Below are 18,543 nucleotides of genomic sequence, written 5' to 3'. Positions count from 1 at the left end.
TCTAACTATGAATTAAAAAATTTAATTTATGTAGAAATTGTTTTATACTTTTCTCATCCCATCATGTGCAACTCTCATCATCATACAGACTCTAGTATAGTTTGCCAAAATATTATAATAGCACTTATTCAATGAATAAATTTTGACTAATAAGCCTAACAATAAATAGTTTTCAATCTCATTTCTTCATCAATGCTACACAGTACCAGTACACGCAAATATATAATCTTATCATTTAAAATTGCCACTAATCTCTAATATTTTTACTGATTTTAATTTATCAAAATACTTTTTAAGACTGTTAATCCCAAAAACAATTGCACAGAACCACCAAAACAATGGTATGTTGCCAGCTATGGATGACCAGCAACTTGCCTCTACGCTCAGGAGGGATAGATACCCCCCTGGAAACATGGGGGGTCCAATGATGTCCAGGGGCCCGCCACTGCCCGCCCGACAAATGATGCCGATTTTACCATCTCCTTCGCCGTCACCTCAACAGCTAATCATAGCAGCCATGGGCGACTACCCAAACAGTTCGCCAACTTTCCAATTTTTAATTTTTTTTTCAAGTTTTGATTCGTGATATTTTTAAAAAATTTAATTTGTACAATGACAAGTTTGACCTACGTGTTGACCGCCACACAGCTATCCAGTCGTCGTCGACGTCGGCGCATCTCCGAGGCGGCAGCGACATGCAGCTGGGAATGTCATCGATATCCGTTGAGCCGTACCATCACCACCATCCTCACCACATGTCCATCCCGTCGCAACAAGATCCCCTCTCCAACCACCATCATCATCTTCCTTCTACATCTCACAGATCATCCAGTCGAAATACTTCTCAGCTACAGCAGCAGCAACAATCTCGGCTACTACAACAGCATCACCACCATCAGCAGCTACCACATCCACCGATTGGACCTCCTCCATACTGTTCTGTCCCTAATTTTATACCCGGGGGTTACAGGGGTGATATGGGGAGCTTCATGGGTGTAGGGGGAGGTATGGTGACTCGCAGTTCGACGAGGAATCGTAACGACATCCCATCCACGTCCGTTGTATGAAAATAAATTCACTCACGAGCAACATCCACTGACAAGCACTAACGAACGAAATAAACAGCCAGTCTCACTACTGTCTCTATGTCCTCTTTTAAAGTCTACTTGACACCTCCATCCTCAACTCTAACTTTTAATATGATTAATTAATTATAATATAATTAATTAATCAATTAATTAATTGATTGATTGATTGATTGAACAAAACAAGTACAAACATCTAGAATTAAATATGTGTGTGTGTGTGAGTTTTACTGCATTACTACTACTTCAACAACTTCCAATATGTGCGCTGATGTTTCTGATTATATATTATTGACCACTAATGCGTAGTAGTAATGTGTGTGTGTGGTGTGTGGGTGTGTGTGTGTGTGAGAGAGTGAGAGAGAAAGAGGGCTGTGCATTTAAAATGTTACTGAAGAAGTTTGCATGTTGGCATATGTTTTTCGCCATCATATATATGTGTGTGTATCAATGTACTCGTGTATGCATGTGTGTACGTATGTCTGCATATTTGTGTGTGTGTGTGTGTGTGTGTTGTGTGTGTGCTTAAAGATAAGACAGACCTGATGACGAAAATGTTTTTAAAACTGGAATGTATGTTCAACTTTATGTATGTATTTATGTATATAAATATGACATGTATGTCTATATATATGTGCACATGCATATGTATGTACTGTAATATAGTTTTGCTCCATGATACTTATGTACAATGCGTTATTTTTTTTTAGAATGTTTAAACATATGTTGATGTATAAGCGTGTATGTATGTTTGTACAATTCCAGGTATCCTTTGTACATACATGTGTATCATTTTGTATTGTAATGTAATGTAGCAACAGTAAAAAGATAAAAAATATGATTGCTATTAAAATGCAAAAATTACATGAATTTTTTTTCGAACTTTTTCAATCAATCATTATTTTAGCCAATGTTTTAAAACACAAACACGCGCTTACGCATACACACACGCTTACACATACACACACACGCGTACACATACATACATATATGTATATGACTATATGTTTTTACATGTATACACATTATACTGACCCATTATTTACATAGCAAGTCAGGATTAAATTATTAAATGAGTGATTGACGAGTTGATTTTAAATGTATTAAACGGTTGTCTGGCTTTCTAATATTATTATTCTTATTTTATTATTACTATTTATCGTTTTTATGATTCATTTTGAATTATTTTGCTTTGTAGCTAATGTATTATAATTCGAGTTTGATTTTAGCAAAAATTTGAAAAAATGCACTGCTTTCCATGCGGAAATTAACTAAAAAACACAATTATAAGCACATTGGAAGCCAAATGTAGTTAGAGATACACGGAATAGACTTTGTGACAGCCGGATTTTTAGCTTTATTAGGCTATTTATTTCAAGATCATTGAGTGAGTTTTAATAGGGAGGATTATATATGTGCGGTGATAGTAATGATGAGCTCGTGATGTTGATGATGGTGAAGATGATGATAATGATGATGATGGTGAAGTTGATGATTGTGGGTAGTGATGATGATGATATTGAGTAACAAAATTGGGTTTTTTATTTAACACAATTAATTAAAATAAAGACTTTTATTTGTATTTTTTTGGTTGAATCATTCAATGGTATTTTGCCTTGTGAATGATGATAGGAAGATAATTAAAATAAATAAAAAATAATAAATATAAACTATTTAAAAAAAATGATTTTGTTACATTAGTTTATTTTAATTTTGTTTGAATGAGAATTTTTTTATAAATGTAGGATGCTGTTTTTATACGTGTGTGTGTGTGTGTGCGTGCGTGTGTATGTGTGAGTAAAGGCTATTAGGTTTTTAATATTTTTGTGTACTTGTGTTTCAAGTTTTGCTTGCCGCGTAAGAGAGTTTCCGTTATTTTGAATCTACAGACCTACTTAGTAAGACACAACTAATTAGGAATTAGTAACTAAAGGACAGTTACTGTTTAGTAATTTTTCTCCCCCCCCCCCTCTCTTTCTCTCTCTCTCTCTCTCTCTCTCCTTTTTAATGATTTTAACGTACTGCTTTTGTTATTCAAGGACGTTTTATAATCTATTTGGTTGTTATTTCATTTCAGTGGGAGTGATTGGCGATTTCTCTCTCTCTCTCTCTCTCTCTCTCTCTCTCTCTCTCTCTCTCTCTCCCCTAATTACTCTTAATTAAACAATCATTATCAACCTAATTCATGTTTATTGTTAACTGTATGTATTTTAATACAAAAAAAAATAATTTCTTAGATTTATTTTAGCATGGTTTATTTTATTTATATTCTGTGTATGTCTATGAACTTTTTAGCGTATTCTTGTATCTAATGTATGCGTATTTCAATGTACATAATGAGGTAGAAATAACTACACACACAGACTCACACACACTTATATATATATTTATATATATATATACACACACACATATATGTATATATACCATATGTATGTGAATGTATATGGGTATTTTGTGTGTGTGTTTTAATAGTGCTAAAATTATTTTCTTTTTTCGTTATATTTTGTGTCGCTTTACGTACATACTTCGTACATTGTACATTATTGCAGTTTTTTTGCATGTGTATTTGTGTACATCAACGTACACTTTATCATTTTTTTCCGTTGTGGAAAGTATATTAGCGTTAATAGTATGTACGTGTATATATATCCAGGTTTATGTATATATTTGTGTGTGTGTGTGTGTGTGTGTGTGTGTGTGTGTGTGTGGGAATAGTGGAAAGTTGATCGATATGTGCCTTTTATAGATGTTTATTTGATATTGTTTGTTGTATGGGATGTGTTTGTACCGTCCTGTGTACTGTTGTACCATGTGGTACGTTTTTTGGTATGTGTAAACGTGTCTATGTATGTATGTTTGTATTATGTATGTACAGTGCAATGTACGTACGAGTGTATTGTATGTTTTCAAGTTTTCTTTTTTTTTGATGTATATTATACACGTATATGTATGATGAACCATGTTGCGAGGATTTGTGATTGCTGTTTGTTTTGTGGTTGTTTGTTTTGTTTGTGGCGTTGCTGTGAAGTTTGGTTGGCTTAGGCTTATTTTTTAATAATGTTTACTGTGTTTGTTTTGAAAAAAAATCATTATTGTTATTATTATTATTCTTTTTTGTTTTTTTTTATTTCTATTGTTACTAGGCGTTTCGTTGAACTCAATTTACCATGTCTAATATGTTTATGATTTTTATACGGATGTATGGTTTTTAGTGCTAACACATACGTAGGAATTGAACTATAAAACAACACACGGTTAGGAATTGAACTATACAACAACCGCATCATCCGCATGTTTTCTTTAGAACGTTCCGATTATTGGCCGTCTTTGTTTTGTATTTTATCATTCAGGGTTGTCGTGTTCTCATGAGGTTCCTTGATCAGCAGTTATGACGAATGCTTGACGTCAGTGCCGTTTGTATTTTCGGTAGAATATTTATGATAAGAAGTTTAGGGCAATACCCTTATAGATACAGATACCATCTCCACATTCTAAATCTATGTGTATCTATATCCACACAAAATACCATGTTTAATACCGATTAATTTTTATTATATGGTATTTTTTTGTATTAACTGATAGTAGATATATTGTATGATGACTCCCTTATGTCATATTGATTGGTAACTGCTTGTCTGCTGGTCGTATCTTGGTATTTTGATATTGAGTATTTGAGTAGGACTATCCGTCTCTCTCTTTCTCTCTCTCTTTTCTCTCTTTCTCTCTTGTTCTCCCCAATTATATATTTAAATTACCCCATGGCGTCCGTTTTCGAGAATGAATTATGTATAAATGAATGCTTACGGAATTTTGTAGCGATGATGTTGCGACTGCGGTTCATTGTGGATATTATTTTATTATTGTTGGTATGTTGTTATTATTATTATTGTTGTTGTTATTATTGTTGTTGTTGGCGTTGTTATTATTATTATTATGTCTGTTGTGTTTTAATTGATGTTCATTGTACTGTCATTTTAAAAAGCAACATGTTTATGAATAGATCGTGGTTTCAAATTTTTATTTATTTGTTTATTATTATTAATTATTTTTCTGACAATTATGTTGATCGAAAATGAATTTTTATTCAAAGTAAGTTTTTCTTGTTACATTGGCTTGATTGTAAATTGAACATAAATTAACTCTTCTTTTTTTCATATTTATTTCGTGTGTTTGTGTTGTGTGTTTGTGTGTTCACAGCTCATTATCTATGTGTGTTTGTGTGTGTGTGTGCACATCTCATTATCTAACTAATGTTCATTTCCATAGTCTTAGCCTCATGTGTATATATGAGTGTGTGTTTTTGTTTTGTGTGTATGTTTTATTGCTTCTAAGTGTTGTTTTTGTCGGTTTTTATAATGATGCTTGCTTGTATGTTGTTCAGCTTGCATGATGCTTGTTTAGATTTTTTGTGTTTGTTTGTTTGTCTGTTCACATGTTTGTTGTGTCTGTTCACATGTTTGTTACGTTCGTTCTTAACCGTCATATCTCCTCGATTTTGTGACTTTGATGTACTAATAAATATAAGCGCGTTAATGTAATTATGGTTGACAGTAATTAATTAGAAGAAATAAAAATAATTATAACGTTAATTCGACTATCATTAATAATTACATCGCAACTAATTATTACATTACATTTATAGTCCGTTCTCAGTTGACCAGTTAAAAAGTCGTGCAAACATTACGTATTTTACTCGTCAATTTTGTATTTCTAAATACCAGCATGACATACAAACACACACATATCTCCTAGGTAGGTACACGTACGTACACATACATACATACATGCATGCACACATACATACATGCACACATACAAGCGTATACACATACATATAAATACCATACCCTTTGTACTTGCCAATGCATATTTTCCAGCAATCATTTGATCGTCCCTATGCTATGCATATGTCCATAGGGCGCTATATAAATGACGTTTTGTAAAAAAAATATAACAGTAATTGACTTATTATTAATAATATTTATTTATTTATTATTATTATTGCTGTTATTTAATATTATTAATATACAGTGGTATTCCTGTCAATGTATTTTTTACGTCTGTATTCTCTAATATTTTTTCAGCGCTAACTCGCTTGTACTCTTATTATCGTTCCATTCGTTATTATTATATTATTATTATTATTCATTATTATCATTGGTATTTTAATGTGTATTTTTTACGAGTAACTAGATGAAATGAGCATAACACAGTACGTATTATAATCAACTGGTGTATTAGCATTTGTCACAGGTACAATTGTGATAATACACCGTTAATTGAAGGCACAAAAAGGTCAAAGAAAATTGCTTGCGACAGTGCGTGCCTTAGCTTAAACTTTATCCCACTATGTTTACATGATGTAGACTGTGAAGGGACAAAATTTCAGTTAAGGCACTGTCAAGCAATCTTCTACTTTTTTTCGTGTCTTTAATAAAAAATTAACAATCTACCTATGACAAAGGCAATTACACGTGTACACATGTATACATACATACATGCATATACTTCTAAAAACATGTATATATCTTTCTAACTGATTGATTGACTAATTATGTATTATATAAATGATTATGTTCATGCTTTTAATATATATATATATATATATATATATATATATATATATATATATATATATATGCTGTCAATGTATATGTATATATGAAAACGCTTTATGTATATATATATATACACAATATATACATATGTATTATATATAAATACATATATATTTATATAGTGAAATATTTTTTTATTATAAACGACAATGATATAATCAATATATTTGTGACTTTATATTTTACAATTTAGAAAAATATATTGATAAATCTCAGCAATTATATATATATATATATATATATATATATATATATATATATGTATTAATAACAATAATAGTGTGTGTGTGTGTTTGAGAAGTTTGATACCAATTTTTTATAAAAAAAAGTCTAATAAAGAATTGAATACAGTATACTGAAGGCGCAATTAAATGTTACATGTTGATATGTAATTTAAGAAAAACCATTGCATATAACCAAAAGAAATGAATAATTGAATAAATAATTGAATGAATGAATGAGAAAGCGTTGTTGAAAAATAAATTTATCCAGATCTCTTAAACAGCATGCGCATTCAGCTAAGATTCATATAATAAATAATATCATTGCCTTTTGATTTGACATCACAAGTCTTGAAAAAAAATGAATGAGTGAATGTAAGAATGAATGAATGAGAGCTTAATAAAAAAGTAGCCCTGCTATATATTTAATGAGTGTTGTAGTATTGAATTTTTTTTTAAACATCCATCACCTTACAACTACAGATTTGAGTATATTTTACTGTGAAACATTTGTCATAAAAATGTAACTTAACAAGAAAGAAAAGTTTTGCCGACATGGAAAAACGTGAGAATAGGTACATTTGTATATCTTTTAATTTGAACTTTAAAAAATCTTATTAAAACAAAAGAAATTGAACATTAAATTAGTAAATCAGGATTCATTTTTTAAGTAGAAAATAACATTTTCTTAAGAATCTATAACAAAAGTAAATTTTCTTTAACTTAAAAAACAGCTCTAGAAAGAATGAAAAACAAAAGGTAAAAATAAGTGACATGATCAAAGATTGATTGATCATTAAAACAACATTGGTTATACATTGTATAAACTCCGATCTATTTCATCTCTCCCACTCTCTCTCTCTCTCTTTCTCTCTCTCTCTCTCTCTCTCTCTCTATATATATATATATATATATATATATATATATTTGTCTCTCTCTCTCTCTCTACAATTCATCTTTCACTGGTTCAGCAGCAGTATTTGGAACAACCACGACCACCTAAGTTAAACGAAACAAAAATTAAAATAAATTTAAAATAAAATTAAACGAACAAAATTGAAATGTTACATCAAGTCTGGTTTAAGCCACGTATGCTGCACATCCTACATCAATAACAACGTAATTTACTTGATATTTTCGATAATATATTGAAAATGATAATAAAAAACAATGAAAATAATAATAATCTTATAATATTAATAACCTTTCCATTGCTGTCAACAAATGCAGATATGGCCATTAGACTTCTTTCGCCGGAGTAATCGACAACCTGACAACATACATACATTGCATAAAGATCATCAAAGATACATGATAATTATTTGATAAAATTTAAAATCTAACATCTTTGGTGCCCCGGATGAACAATTTTACGCTGGGAAAATTTTTGATGTCCATGTTTTCCAGTTCATTGGTGGTTGAATCCATTTTGGCAACGAGAACTTTGGGATTTTGTGCGTACCTCTCGCCGAGCTCTTCCCAAATCGGTTCGAGTTTTTTGCAGTGTCCACACCATGGTGCATCTGAATGTGTTCGTGTGTGTGTTCGTAAGTACGTGCGTGTGTATTTATTATATTAGAGTTAGTTGGTTGTTTGTTTGTTGTTTTTAATACATTGGTTTAGGCAATCCCTACAATTTCACCAGCTAGTTTCAATCTCATCAACTTCACCAGTTAGTTAAATAAAGTAATGAAAATATTAAATCTGAAAAAATTAAAAAAACTTCACCCATTCATCCTAAAACTTTTTAAATAACAAATAAAAACTAACAAAAGAGAACGATGACATTCTTAGAGGTGACAGCCTGATCGAGAACCTCCTGGAAGTTTTTGCCAACGAGCACCTTGACTGGTTTGTCATTCCAATCAGCTGGCACCGGGTCACTCTTGAAGAATGGCTAAAGAGTTTAATAAATTATGATAATGAGTTAGGCAGCTGGTAAATAATTTGTGATAATGAGAATGACAACAAGAAACAGAAAATTTTAGAATATAAAAGAAAATTTTTCATAATTTTATAATAAAAGATCAATTAAAAAAATGCAAAAAAATAAACCTAACCTTAATCTTTCCATTAAGCACTCCATCAACAAATGCCTGAATTGAACTCTGACCCAAATCTGCACTTGTAGGGTTGTATTTGATGGGATCAGAAGGTCGTGTGAGGTCAACGAATCGAACTGCTGGCGTCTCATCCAGTGTCAATCCAAAGAATTCAAGAACTTTGTGGTTGTCATCGTCATCCAGGTCGACATATAAGAAAACAACCTTAAATTGAATAGTTTCAAAGTAAATGTCTGGGATGTGATAGTTAGTTGATAAAAGAGGTATTGTTAAAAAAATGATTATAAGAGAAAGGTTGAAAAACTATATAAAAGAATGACAATAAATTTAGACCATGCAGAAGGATATAGGTGAAAAGCAATAAAATTAGAACTATTTTCTAACAAATAGCTCAAGAATTTCAAAAGAAAAAAGTGCAATTTTTTTAAATTATTTTTTTTTCTAACCTTGCCTCTAAATGCAAGAGCAGTTTCCTGGAAGCTATCAAAATGGATCTTGGAATGTGCATCTGACTTTCTAATGAAGAGGACAGCATGCTTGCTGATACCTGTCGTGAAGATCTTCTCTGCGTTCTCCTCACTGAATTCGCTGACAAGTGGAAGGTGGTGATCGAGGATGAACTTCTTGATGGTTTCGTACGTGATGTCACCTGTCAATTCTGCTTTCCCTTCATCATACTGTGTGTGTGTTTGTGAGTGTGTGTGTGTGTGTGGATGTGTGTGTTGCCTCATGCAGAGTTGAAAATAAATACATAAAGAACAAACCTTTTTAAAAGCAACAATGGTGTCCTCATTGACATGAAACTCTGAGAACAATACAGGGTCGGATGTGATGGCAAACAAGTACTTGTCATTGTCGAAGGCCACTTGCTCAAAAACCGATCTCACCTCCAGGCTCTTTTAAACAATTAATCATATCAAAATAATTTTTAAAATGTAGAAAATCTTAACAAAAAAAGATTAAGCTCAATTTCAAAGTACTAATTAAAAATAACCTTAGCAAACGCAAACAGGAAAAAAATTTCTTGGTCAAGGAGTGCTTTGGCTTCATCAATGGTGTTAACCTCTCTTGCAGGCTGACCAATTTTCTTCTCAATGTAGTTCACAATGTCATCAGCATGACGACCAGCTGAATAATCCAGAATCTTATTTTTTCCCTTCACAAAGAATTTGAATGTTGGGTAGTTTGTTATCTTGTACTCCTTTCTCAATCTGTCCTCCAACTCTGCATCAACCTTTGCAAGTTGAACGTTTGCACCTCTGTCTGTGAGCATCTGAGCTGCTTTGATGTACTCAGGAGCCATTGATTTGCAGTGCCCACACCACGTTGAATCTTTTGGAGGCAATTTTTATTGTTATGGGAATGAGATGAGAATGAGATAAAAATGACATGTCAAACAACAGCAGAACAACTGAGATTTACTAACAGAACTCAACGAACAAGTTATCAAATCTTTCTCGAGCAAGTTCGAAGTCGTTGTTTGAAAGCACCAGCACTCCTTGATCCAACACGAAATCTGAGGCAGATGTCCTCTGCACAAAAACTGTTGCACAAAGGAACAGCGCAATTTCAAACTTAAACATTTTTTACAATTAGTGAGAACAATTTACAACAATACAAATAACAAAGTTCACTTTTCCTAAATGAACTCTTTGACAAAAAGTTCGAGAAGAATCTAAAACGGACTAAAACTCTTGGACAAACAGCACGAAGCGAACGTGGCACTGGCACTGCGCATGAGCAAAAGTAAATTCAAACTTTAAAACTTTTTTAACCAATGAATAAGGAGATAAGAATTGTATTCATATATATATATATATATATAGTATCAAAAATATGTATATATATATATATATATACATATATATATATATATTTACAATATTCTATACATTTATTTTATACATATACATTTCCTGTATATGATACTTTCATACATATTGTATAGATATATAAAAACAAAATTTATAGATATATACATAAATACATAAATATATAAATATTTATATAATAGTTTGTATTTATTTACTTTATAACGATGAAGGGTATACATGATCGTTCTCACATATGTGTGTTGTGCTTAGCATACATGTGCGTTTACCTAAGAGCATGCATGTTGTGTATGATTTTTTCAGTTTTTATTTTGTTTGCACGTGTGTGTTTGTGTGTCCTCTGTAGAGATATGTGGGATGATCAGCGGAGAGATCCAGTTTTCCGCATTCTGAACTACTTCCATATGCACGCTTGAACAGGTATGCTTGATTGAAGTGTTCCATACTGACAGCAGCTATCTTTCATTTACCTTGTCGATGATTGGCTGCAAAAATTTACGTTGGCAAGTGTTGGCAAGTTCAAATGCGTTGCTGCAAAACAGACAAACGCGCGTGAGAATCACAAAAAGAATGAACGAAATAAAACTGTTCAACTAAATAAACCACAGGCGCTATTGTTAGTTTTGTTCATGCATGCTCTCCATATATACAGCCACGTAGTCTAATAAGATAAACTACTAACTAAATAAAAATACCTTATTCATGACGCGAACGTGACTGATAAAACGTAGCCTAATCTTTTAATGTAAACTTTATGAATTCAACATAAACGAACTCATACAATTATTTCTGGTGCATCAAATATCATGGCGTTGTAATGATCTAGTATTTTAATGTTTATTGAAATTTCATATATCGATTTTAATAATTGCGTGCAACTGAACTTTCGACTGGTAACACATGCAGTCAAGTTTCATATTATACACTACTACAACCCAAAATGAACAATTTGACATCTTGTCATATTCAATTAACGAATCTCAAATTGCCATACAATTCCATTTATATCAAACTTGAGTTTAATGGGAGCAAGTAATATATTATATGAGAACGTTGAATAAATATTTTTGCCGTTTCTGGTTTATGTTTGAAAGCATGGTTTTAATTTTCGGTATTTGTAGTGGTTCTTACACAGATGCTAGTCTACTGAACCACTTTAAATTTTGTTATTTATTTATTTATATAAGAAGAAACAGCTTGTGCGAACCGCGAACTCAGTGAAGGAGATATTTGACTTTTGTATAGTTATTAAAACAATATTTATATGACCATCATCACAATTATTAGAGTTATTAATTTGAAAATTCTATGCAAAAGCAGTAATACGTGCTTATTTAACAAATATTTCTCTTTATTAAGTATGATAATTCTATTCCAAGTACACATGGCTATAATGATTATTTATGTAGATTAACTTTTAGTTTATTCTTAAGTATTCAATTCTTTGACTTATTTCCGCTGATTATTATCTCTAATTTTCAAAATTCGAACGTAAATAAAAATAGCAAACTCGTAAATTAATTAGTTCTTTTTTAAATAAATTTAAAAATGTCTACTGTTAGTATTATTTGAGGCAGTCCGAACATTTATCTTCAATAAAATAAGGCTTCTGTTCCGTTTTCGTTTTGTTTTGCTCTGGCCGTTTTTTAGTTTTTTTCTTTCATTTTTCAGTTTTCTTTTTTCATTATTTTTATTCTCGTAAAAATGTATTTTTTTGGTGAATAAAGTGGCTCATTTTTTATCGTTTTTAATCAAAATGAATGTTCTTTTTTATATGATTAAATTATTAAAGTTAATAAAAAACTTGAGAATTTATTTTTAATTTTTATATTAAAATTTTAATTTATTAATCATCTTGCTTTTCAATTTTTGTTCTCTGCCAGTTTTTTTTTCAACCTTTTTATTAAATTTCACATTTTCTGCCATGAGTGTTTTATAATACATTTGCAACTTTTTTTAAATAATGAGAACTTAGGAGTTCATTTTAAAATTTTAATTTAGTAACAAAATCATTTGAAAATAAATTAGTAAAATGGTATTTTTAATTTTCAACAGAGCAATGTCGAAAATTTAAATCCAAATGTGATTAGGCTGGTAACTAAGGAGCTGTTGGATTTGCAGAAAAATCCTCCTGAAGGCATTCGAGTAACTCTGAATGAGTCAGATGTCACCGATATCCATGCCGTCATTGAAGGGCCCGGTTGGTTTATTATAATATGCTAATTAATGTCTGACAGCAGTATCATAATTAATGCCAGAAATTATTTTTATTTGCAATACCATTACAGAAGAAACACCATATGAGGGTGGGTCCTTTGAGGTTAAACTGATATTAAATCGGAACTTTCCACAGGAACCACCAAAAGGATTTTTCCTCACAAAAATTTTTCATCCTAATGTCGCTCAAAATGGCGAGATTTGTGTCAATACATTGAAAAAAGATTGGCAGCCCAACTATGGCATTAAACATATCCTGCTTGTTGGTTTTGTTTGTTTCTTCCTTTTTATTTAACTGTAGAAGAATTTAAGTTTAATTTAATGTTGTAATGTTATATTTCATTAACATGATTCATTTAGTGTAATTTTTTCCTAAAAATTTCCACAACTTGTGCCTATCTAACTGAATTATTATTATATTTTAAAAAATGTTTTATATAAAATTTCTAGCATTTATAATTAATTTTAAAAATTTACCAGACCATTAAGTGTCTTCTAATAGTTCCAAACCCTGAGTCAGCTCTTAACGAAGAGGCAGGGAAGTTGATATTGGAGCAGTATGAAAACTATTGCTCGAGAGCTAAACTGTTCACTGAAATTCATGCTAGGCCATCTCTCTCAAAGTGATATACATATATATTATTTATTTATTTTAATAATTTATATATTTCGTTGCTTTGTATGAATTGGTTTATTCAATGCTATTTGTTGGTCTATTTTTCTTTAAAGAACTGTTTTAATAAAAAGGATTTTTTTTCATTCAGTTGTACATAAAAATTTCTTGAAATCTAACAGTGTTGAAACTTCTAAATGGTGATAAACATTGTTGCTTGCAGGCACATGACAACAAATCGATCAGATGATATTCAGAAAAAGTTGGCTTCATCTGGAGAGAGCAAACCATCTGCAGTTGACAAGAAGAAAAACGAAAAGAAAAAATTTCTCAAACGATTGTAAAACTTGTAGTTCTTTTTACTCTAAATTAATTATTTGCGATAAAATCTATAATATTCACCACCACCACCATCATCTTATTTTGTATTAAGGAGTTTATGACAATTGCAACCCACTGTTGTTATACTACAAGACATCCAAATTTTCAGTTGTCATTTGAGGTATGCTGCACTAGGCACCTATCATTCATTCATCGTTTCAGTCACATGTAATTATTAATAATTAACACTTCATAGTTAAATTTTACTTTCTTGATTTTACTTTTGGTTTTACTTAAATCTTTGAGAAACTAAAAAAATAGTAAAACCCTCAAAATTTGCTTGTGACTGTGTATAGTAGAGCCTCAAGCGGATAACTGATGAAAAATTCTCAGAACTTGCGGATTTTGCGATTTGCGTATTTTGTTTTTGCGGTTGTTTAAAAAACCGCATGCAAAATTAAATTTTCACTTTTTAAAAATTTTCAGATTAAAAAAATTTTTTTCACGTTTATATATGTACGTGTGTTAGAATGTATGTGTATTTAATGGCCATAGCTGAGTCTCTGGGTTCAAGTTGATAAAGCAGGCGTGCAGCTTCTAATTACTTCAGCAGATTAGAATTAATACAGTTAGTTGGCTTACGAAATTGCATGGGTTTTAACAAACTCGATGTTAAACAAACAACTAATACAAAAGATTTACTTGACTAAAAAATATTTTTAAATCAATATAATTAAACTGAATTATTTAATTAAAAATTATCGTTGTCAATTTAAATAACAAATATAGCTTTTTGTTTAGAAAACAGTGGCTCACTGAAGCCATGGTGGGCTCACGTAACGAAATTGCATGGGTTTCAATAAACAACTAATACTGAATATAAATTTGATCAATATGTTTAAAATATTGTACTTAAATCGAATTATGTAATTTGAAATTATTTTTGTCAATTTATATAAAAATATTTCTCTTTGTTTCGAAAACACGGTGGCTAACCTACCGCTTAACAAAGCCATAAGTTAGCTTACTTACGAAATTGCATTATTTTCATTAAAATTGACAAAAATAATTTCAAAATGGGATAGAGAATTTGTTACGGAATCGTTGGAGGAAATGACGTCATGCTAGCGGTATTCTATACTTAGTGAAACGTATTTCTTCAACTTGCACACCAAGAGAACGAGCTTTTTCAAAATCTGGGAAACTAATAAGCATAAAAAGAAATAGATTGCGAGATAGTTCAATTGAAGGGTGTGCGTGTTTAAATGATTGGATGGAATTACTTGCCAAATAAAACTTGGGTACATGTTCTACTTCAATTAAATTTTGAATAAAATATTTTTTAAACTCGCTCGCGTTATTTCTTTGATATCGATATTGGGGATATTCGCATTTAAAGCGAGCAAAATTTTGATGCAAAAGCGCTTATAAATCTAAGCATATTGGCTCAGCTTGGCTCGGCTTGGAATTGGATGTTAAGCAAGGTGTGGTTTCAAACTATTTTGAATTCTCCCAGTAAAATTTGAACTGCGTGCGCGTACATATGTATCACTGATTACTGTTGCTTTTATAATGAATTTATATAATATATATATATATATATATATATATATATATATATATATATATATATATATATATATATATATATACATATATATATATGTAGTTTACGCATATCGGACGCATTTAGATTACTCGTCGTATTTCTTAATTTTCAGCGTTTTTTTTCAAAGTTAAATTGCTAAATTTATGTTCATTTTATAGACAAAATTAAGGGGATTATGAATATATAATTTATTTTTTGAATAATATAAAATTTAGTTTTAAATTTAATCTTTAATAGTTTGAATTGAAAGGCAAATAATTTAGGCTGGTTATTTACTGTAGCTGTTTATAGTTCTGTACATACACTCCTGATGTTGTGAAATTTGTTCTGATTGTAGACTGATACTAACGTTAAAGTCGAACATAAGTGCAGTTTAAATTTGCATGTCCAGTGTTTACGTTTTGAGTTGTTTTAATTGATGGCAGGCAGAAATAAATGTCAGAGTTGCAATGGAAATGCGACTTTAAAGGATTCGTTACAATGTAAATTATGTAGTTCAGTGACTATGCATTGGAAATGTAGTGGAGTAACTGAACCAACAACAAAAGAACTCCTGCAGGCTGTTAATTTCGTCTGGATATGTAAAAACTGCCTTGAACATATTGACATGTTTAGATCGAATAAACAACTAAGTGAGTTGACGGAGGAGATAAGAAAGTTGCAAGAAAGCAACGTCTCACTCAGTAATCAGGTAAAGATTGTTCAAAACAAACTTGACAGCAGAGATGATAACGAAAGTATTGATGACAGGATTGTGGTGCTGCAGGAAAATCTTAAAAAATCTTATGCAGATACTCTAAAAGATGTTGTGACTACAAATGTTGTGAAGTTAAATGATGAGGTGATAAACGACTGTTTCCAAGCGTTAAAAAAGGAGATGATCGAGACGAAGGAAGCAGTCAGCGTTGAGTTCAAAAATGTGCAGAAGACACTGGTCGAGGCATCTGAGGCTAAAAAGAAAGAAAGAAATATTATGTTGTTCCGACTGTCAGAACATGGTGATGACAAAAAGCGCATCATTCAAATATTTAAGCATTTGACAGATGATGCTGTAAATGACAAGGATGTCATTAAAATATTAAGATTGGGGAAGAAAAAGGAAAACTCAAATAGGCCATTGCTGATTAAAATGGACAACATAAAAATTAAAGCCCTTATAATGAGCAATCTCTCGAGACTAAAACTGTTAAACAATGAATTTGGTAATATTAGCCTCAGCCATGACTTAACCAAAGATCAAAGAATTGAACTAAAGAGTTTGGTGGACGAGGCTAGAAAACAAGAGGCAGCAAGTGGTGATTTTTTGTTCAGGGTGAGGGGTCCTCCAGGAAGATGGAAGATCATGAAATTACCGATGGTCAAGAAATGAATATGAATCCTGCTAGTGGTAGAGCGATGAATTGGTGTGATGCGGTGTCTTATGATGTTTGTGTTGCTTCTGATGTCGTTGATATGGATGATGCAGATGAGGATGAAACTATGCCAATTGTTTTGGATGTTGATGGATCATGTGTGTTGAACAATTTTGATGATGTGGATGCTATTGTAAGTTGTGAATACTATATGCCAAATAACATTAGTCATTATTTTGTTTTCTGTGAACTTATCGATTTTTTAAATGTTTCAGCTAACAATAACTCTAATTTATTTTTACTGCATATAAATGTCAGAAGTTTGACTGCGCATGCTGATGATTTGGCACTGTTGATTAATGGTTTTCAATTATATGTTAATATCCCTCAAATTGTTGCTTTAAGTGAAACATGGCTAAATGATGACACTAACTATGGCCCTATACTATCGTATTTTCCATGCCATAGTCTAGTTGCGAAAAATAGGGTGGGTAAAAGGGGTGGGGGTACTGGTTTTTTAATTGATAAAAACTTAGCGTACGAAAATTTAAATTGTAATTTTTCTCTCAGTTCCGACCTGTTTGAATGGGTCGGAATTAAATTTGCCTCTGACAATAAAAAAAATATAATCATTTGTATTTATAGGCCACCAAATTATAAATTGGATAATTTCTTATCTAAAATGCAGGAATTTTTATATGAACTTTTAAAAGACGATGTCAGTAGTGATGTTTTTATACTTGGGGATTTTAACATTGATTTGGCTGTAAAAAACCAGGCATCATTATCGTTTTTAAATCTTATGGCTCAATTTAATTTGCATCCAATTATCAACCAACCGACTAGAATAACATCAAGCCATTCGTCAACGATCGATAATGTTTTTACTAATTATGGCATCGGCGGCTGCCCTAAAGGAATTCTGTACAGCGATGTTTCTGACCATTTACCTATTTTTCTTTGCATACCATTGAATGCTAAGGCTGTCGGTGGCAAAAACCCTTACATTAAAACCCGTTTGATTAATTCTGAGAACCTAAAAAAAGCAAATTGTTTATTACAGAATATCCAGTGGAACATGTCTGATTACGGGTCCGATTTTGAATCAAATTTTAAGAATTTCCTAAAGACTTATTTAAACTGCATCAATCTAGCTTTGCCATTGGTGAATAAAAAAAATGGCTTCCGAAGGCCATGGATGAATATCGATCTTTATAATCTTTCCTTGTATAAAAATGTTCTTTACAAAAGGCATCTACACAATCCATCCCCTGAAAATAAAAATGCATATAATAAGGTTAAAAATAAATTTATAAATGTCAAAAGATTCACGGAAAAAAAATATTTTGAAAATAAATTAAAAAATCAACCTGGAACAAAACACAGATGGAGGATAATTAATGAAATTTTGGGGTCAAAAAAATCATGCAATAAATTGTTCTCAAATGATGCCAGTGAAACTGCTAAATTGAGCACCGTTACAGGGTTGAATAAATTTTTTGTTGAGATAGGTAAAAATATCAATAAAATTTTAGGCGATGGTCAGTTGATTTCAAATGTCGGTCCATATGTGGTTTCTAATAACCCAATATTATTCCACGAGACACAA

The 18,543-nt window shown here is 31.3% G+C and overlaps 3 protein-coding genes across 3 annotated transcripts in view; 2 read left to right on the top strand and 1 right to left on the bottom strand.

Moving 5' to 3' along the window:
- Nucleotides 1-7,872: 7,872 nt before the first annotated feature.
- Nucleotides 7,873-10,573, bottom strand: HELRODRAFT_194128 (hypothetical protein; the record flags this gene model as incomplete). Its single annotated transcript, XM_009030339.1, has 9 exons — nt 7,873-7,926; nt 8,132-8,197; nt 8,272-8,450; nt 8,698-8,824; nt 8,988-9,194; nt 9,437-9,667; nt 9,755-9,886; nt 9,985-10,322; nt 10,417-10,573. 9 exons carry the CDS (start codon nt 10,571-10,573, stop codon nt 7,873-7,875), a joined length of 1,491 nt encoding a protein of 496 aa, XP_009028587.1.
- A 1,797-nt stretch (nt 10,574-12,370) lies between these two features.
- HELRODRAFT_181061 (hypothetical protein) lies at nt 12,371-13,666 on the top strand (the record flags this gene model as incomplete). The annotated part of the gene is made up of 4 exons (XM_009030338.1): nt 12,371-12,379; nt 12,878-13,022; nt 13,111-13,301; nt 13,520-13,666. 4 exons carry the CDS (start codon nt 12,371-12,373, stop codon nt 13,664-13,666), a joined length of 492 nt encoding a protein of 163 aa, XP_009028586.1.
- Nucleotides 13,667-16,000: 2,334 nt separating this feature from the next.
- Nucleotides 16,001-18,543, top strand: part of HELRODRAFT_181060 (hypothetical protein) — a gene marked incomplete at both ends in the record, with an annotated part of 4,053 nt that continues 1,510 nt past the window's right edge. The window contains 2 exons of the mRNA XM_009030337.1: nt 16,001-16,939; nt 17,623-18,231. Coding sequence (XP_009028585.1) covers nt 16,001-16,939; nt 17,623-18,231 — 1,548 coding nt within the window. The remainder of the gene's footprint in view (nt 16,940-17,622; nt 18,232-18,543) is intronic.

This window comes from Helobdella robusta, assembly GCF_000326865.2.
Source record: "Helobdella robusta unplaced genomic scaffold HELROscaffold_67, whole genome shotgun sequence".
NCBI classification, from domain to species: Eukaryota; Metazoa; Annelida; class Clitellata; order Rhynchobdellida; family Glossiphoniidae; genus Helobdella; species Helobdella robusta.
This window is presented reverse-complemented; position numbering and strand designations above follow the sequence as displayed.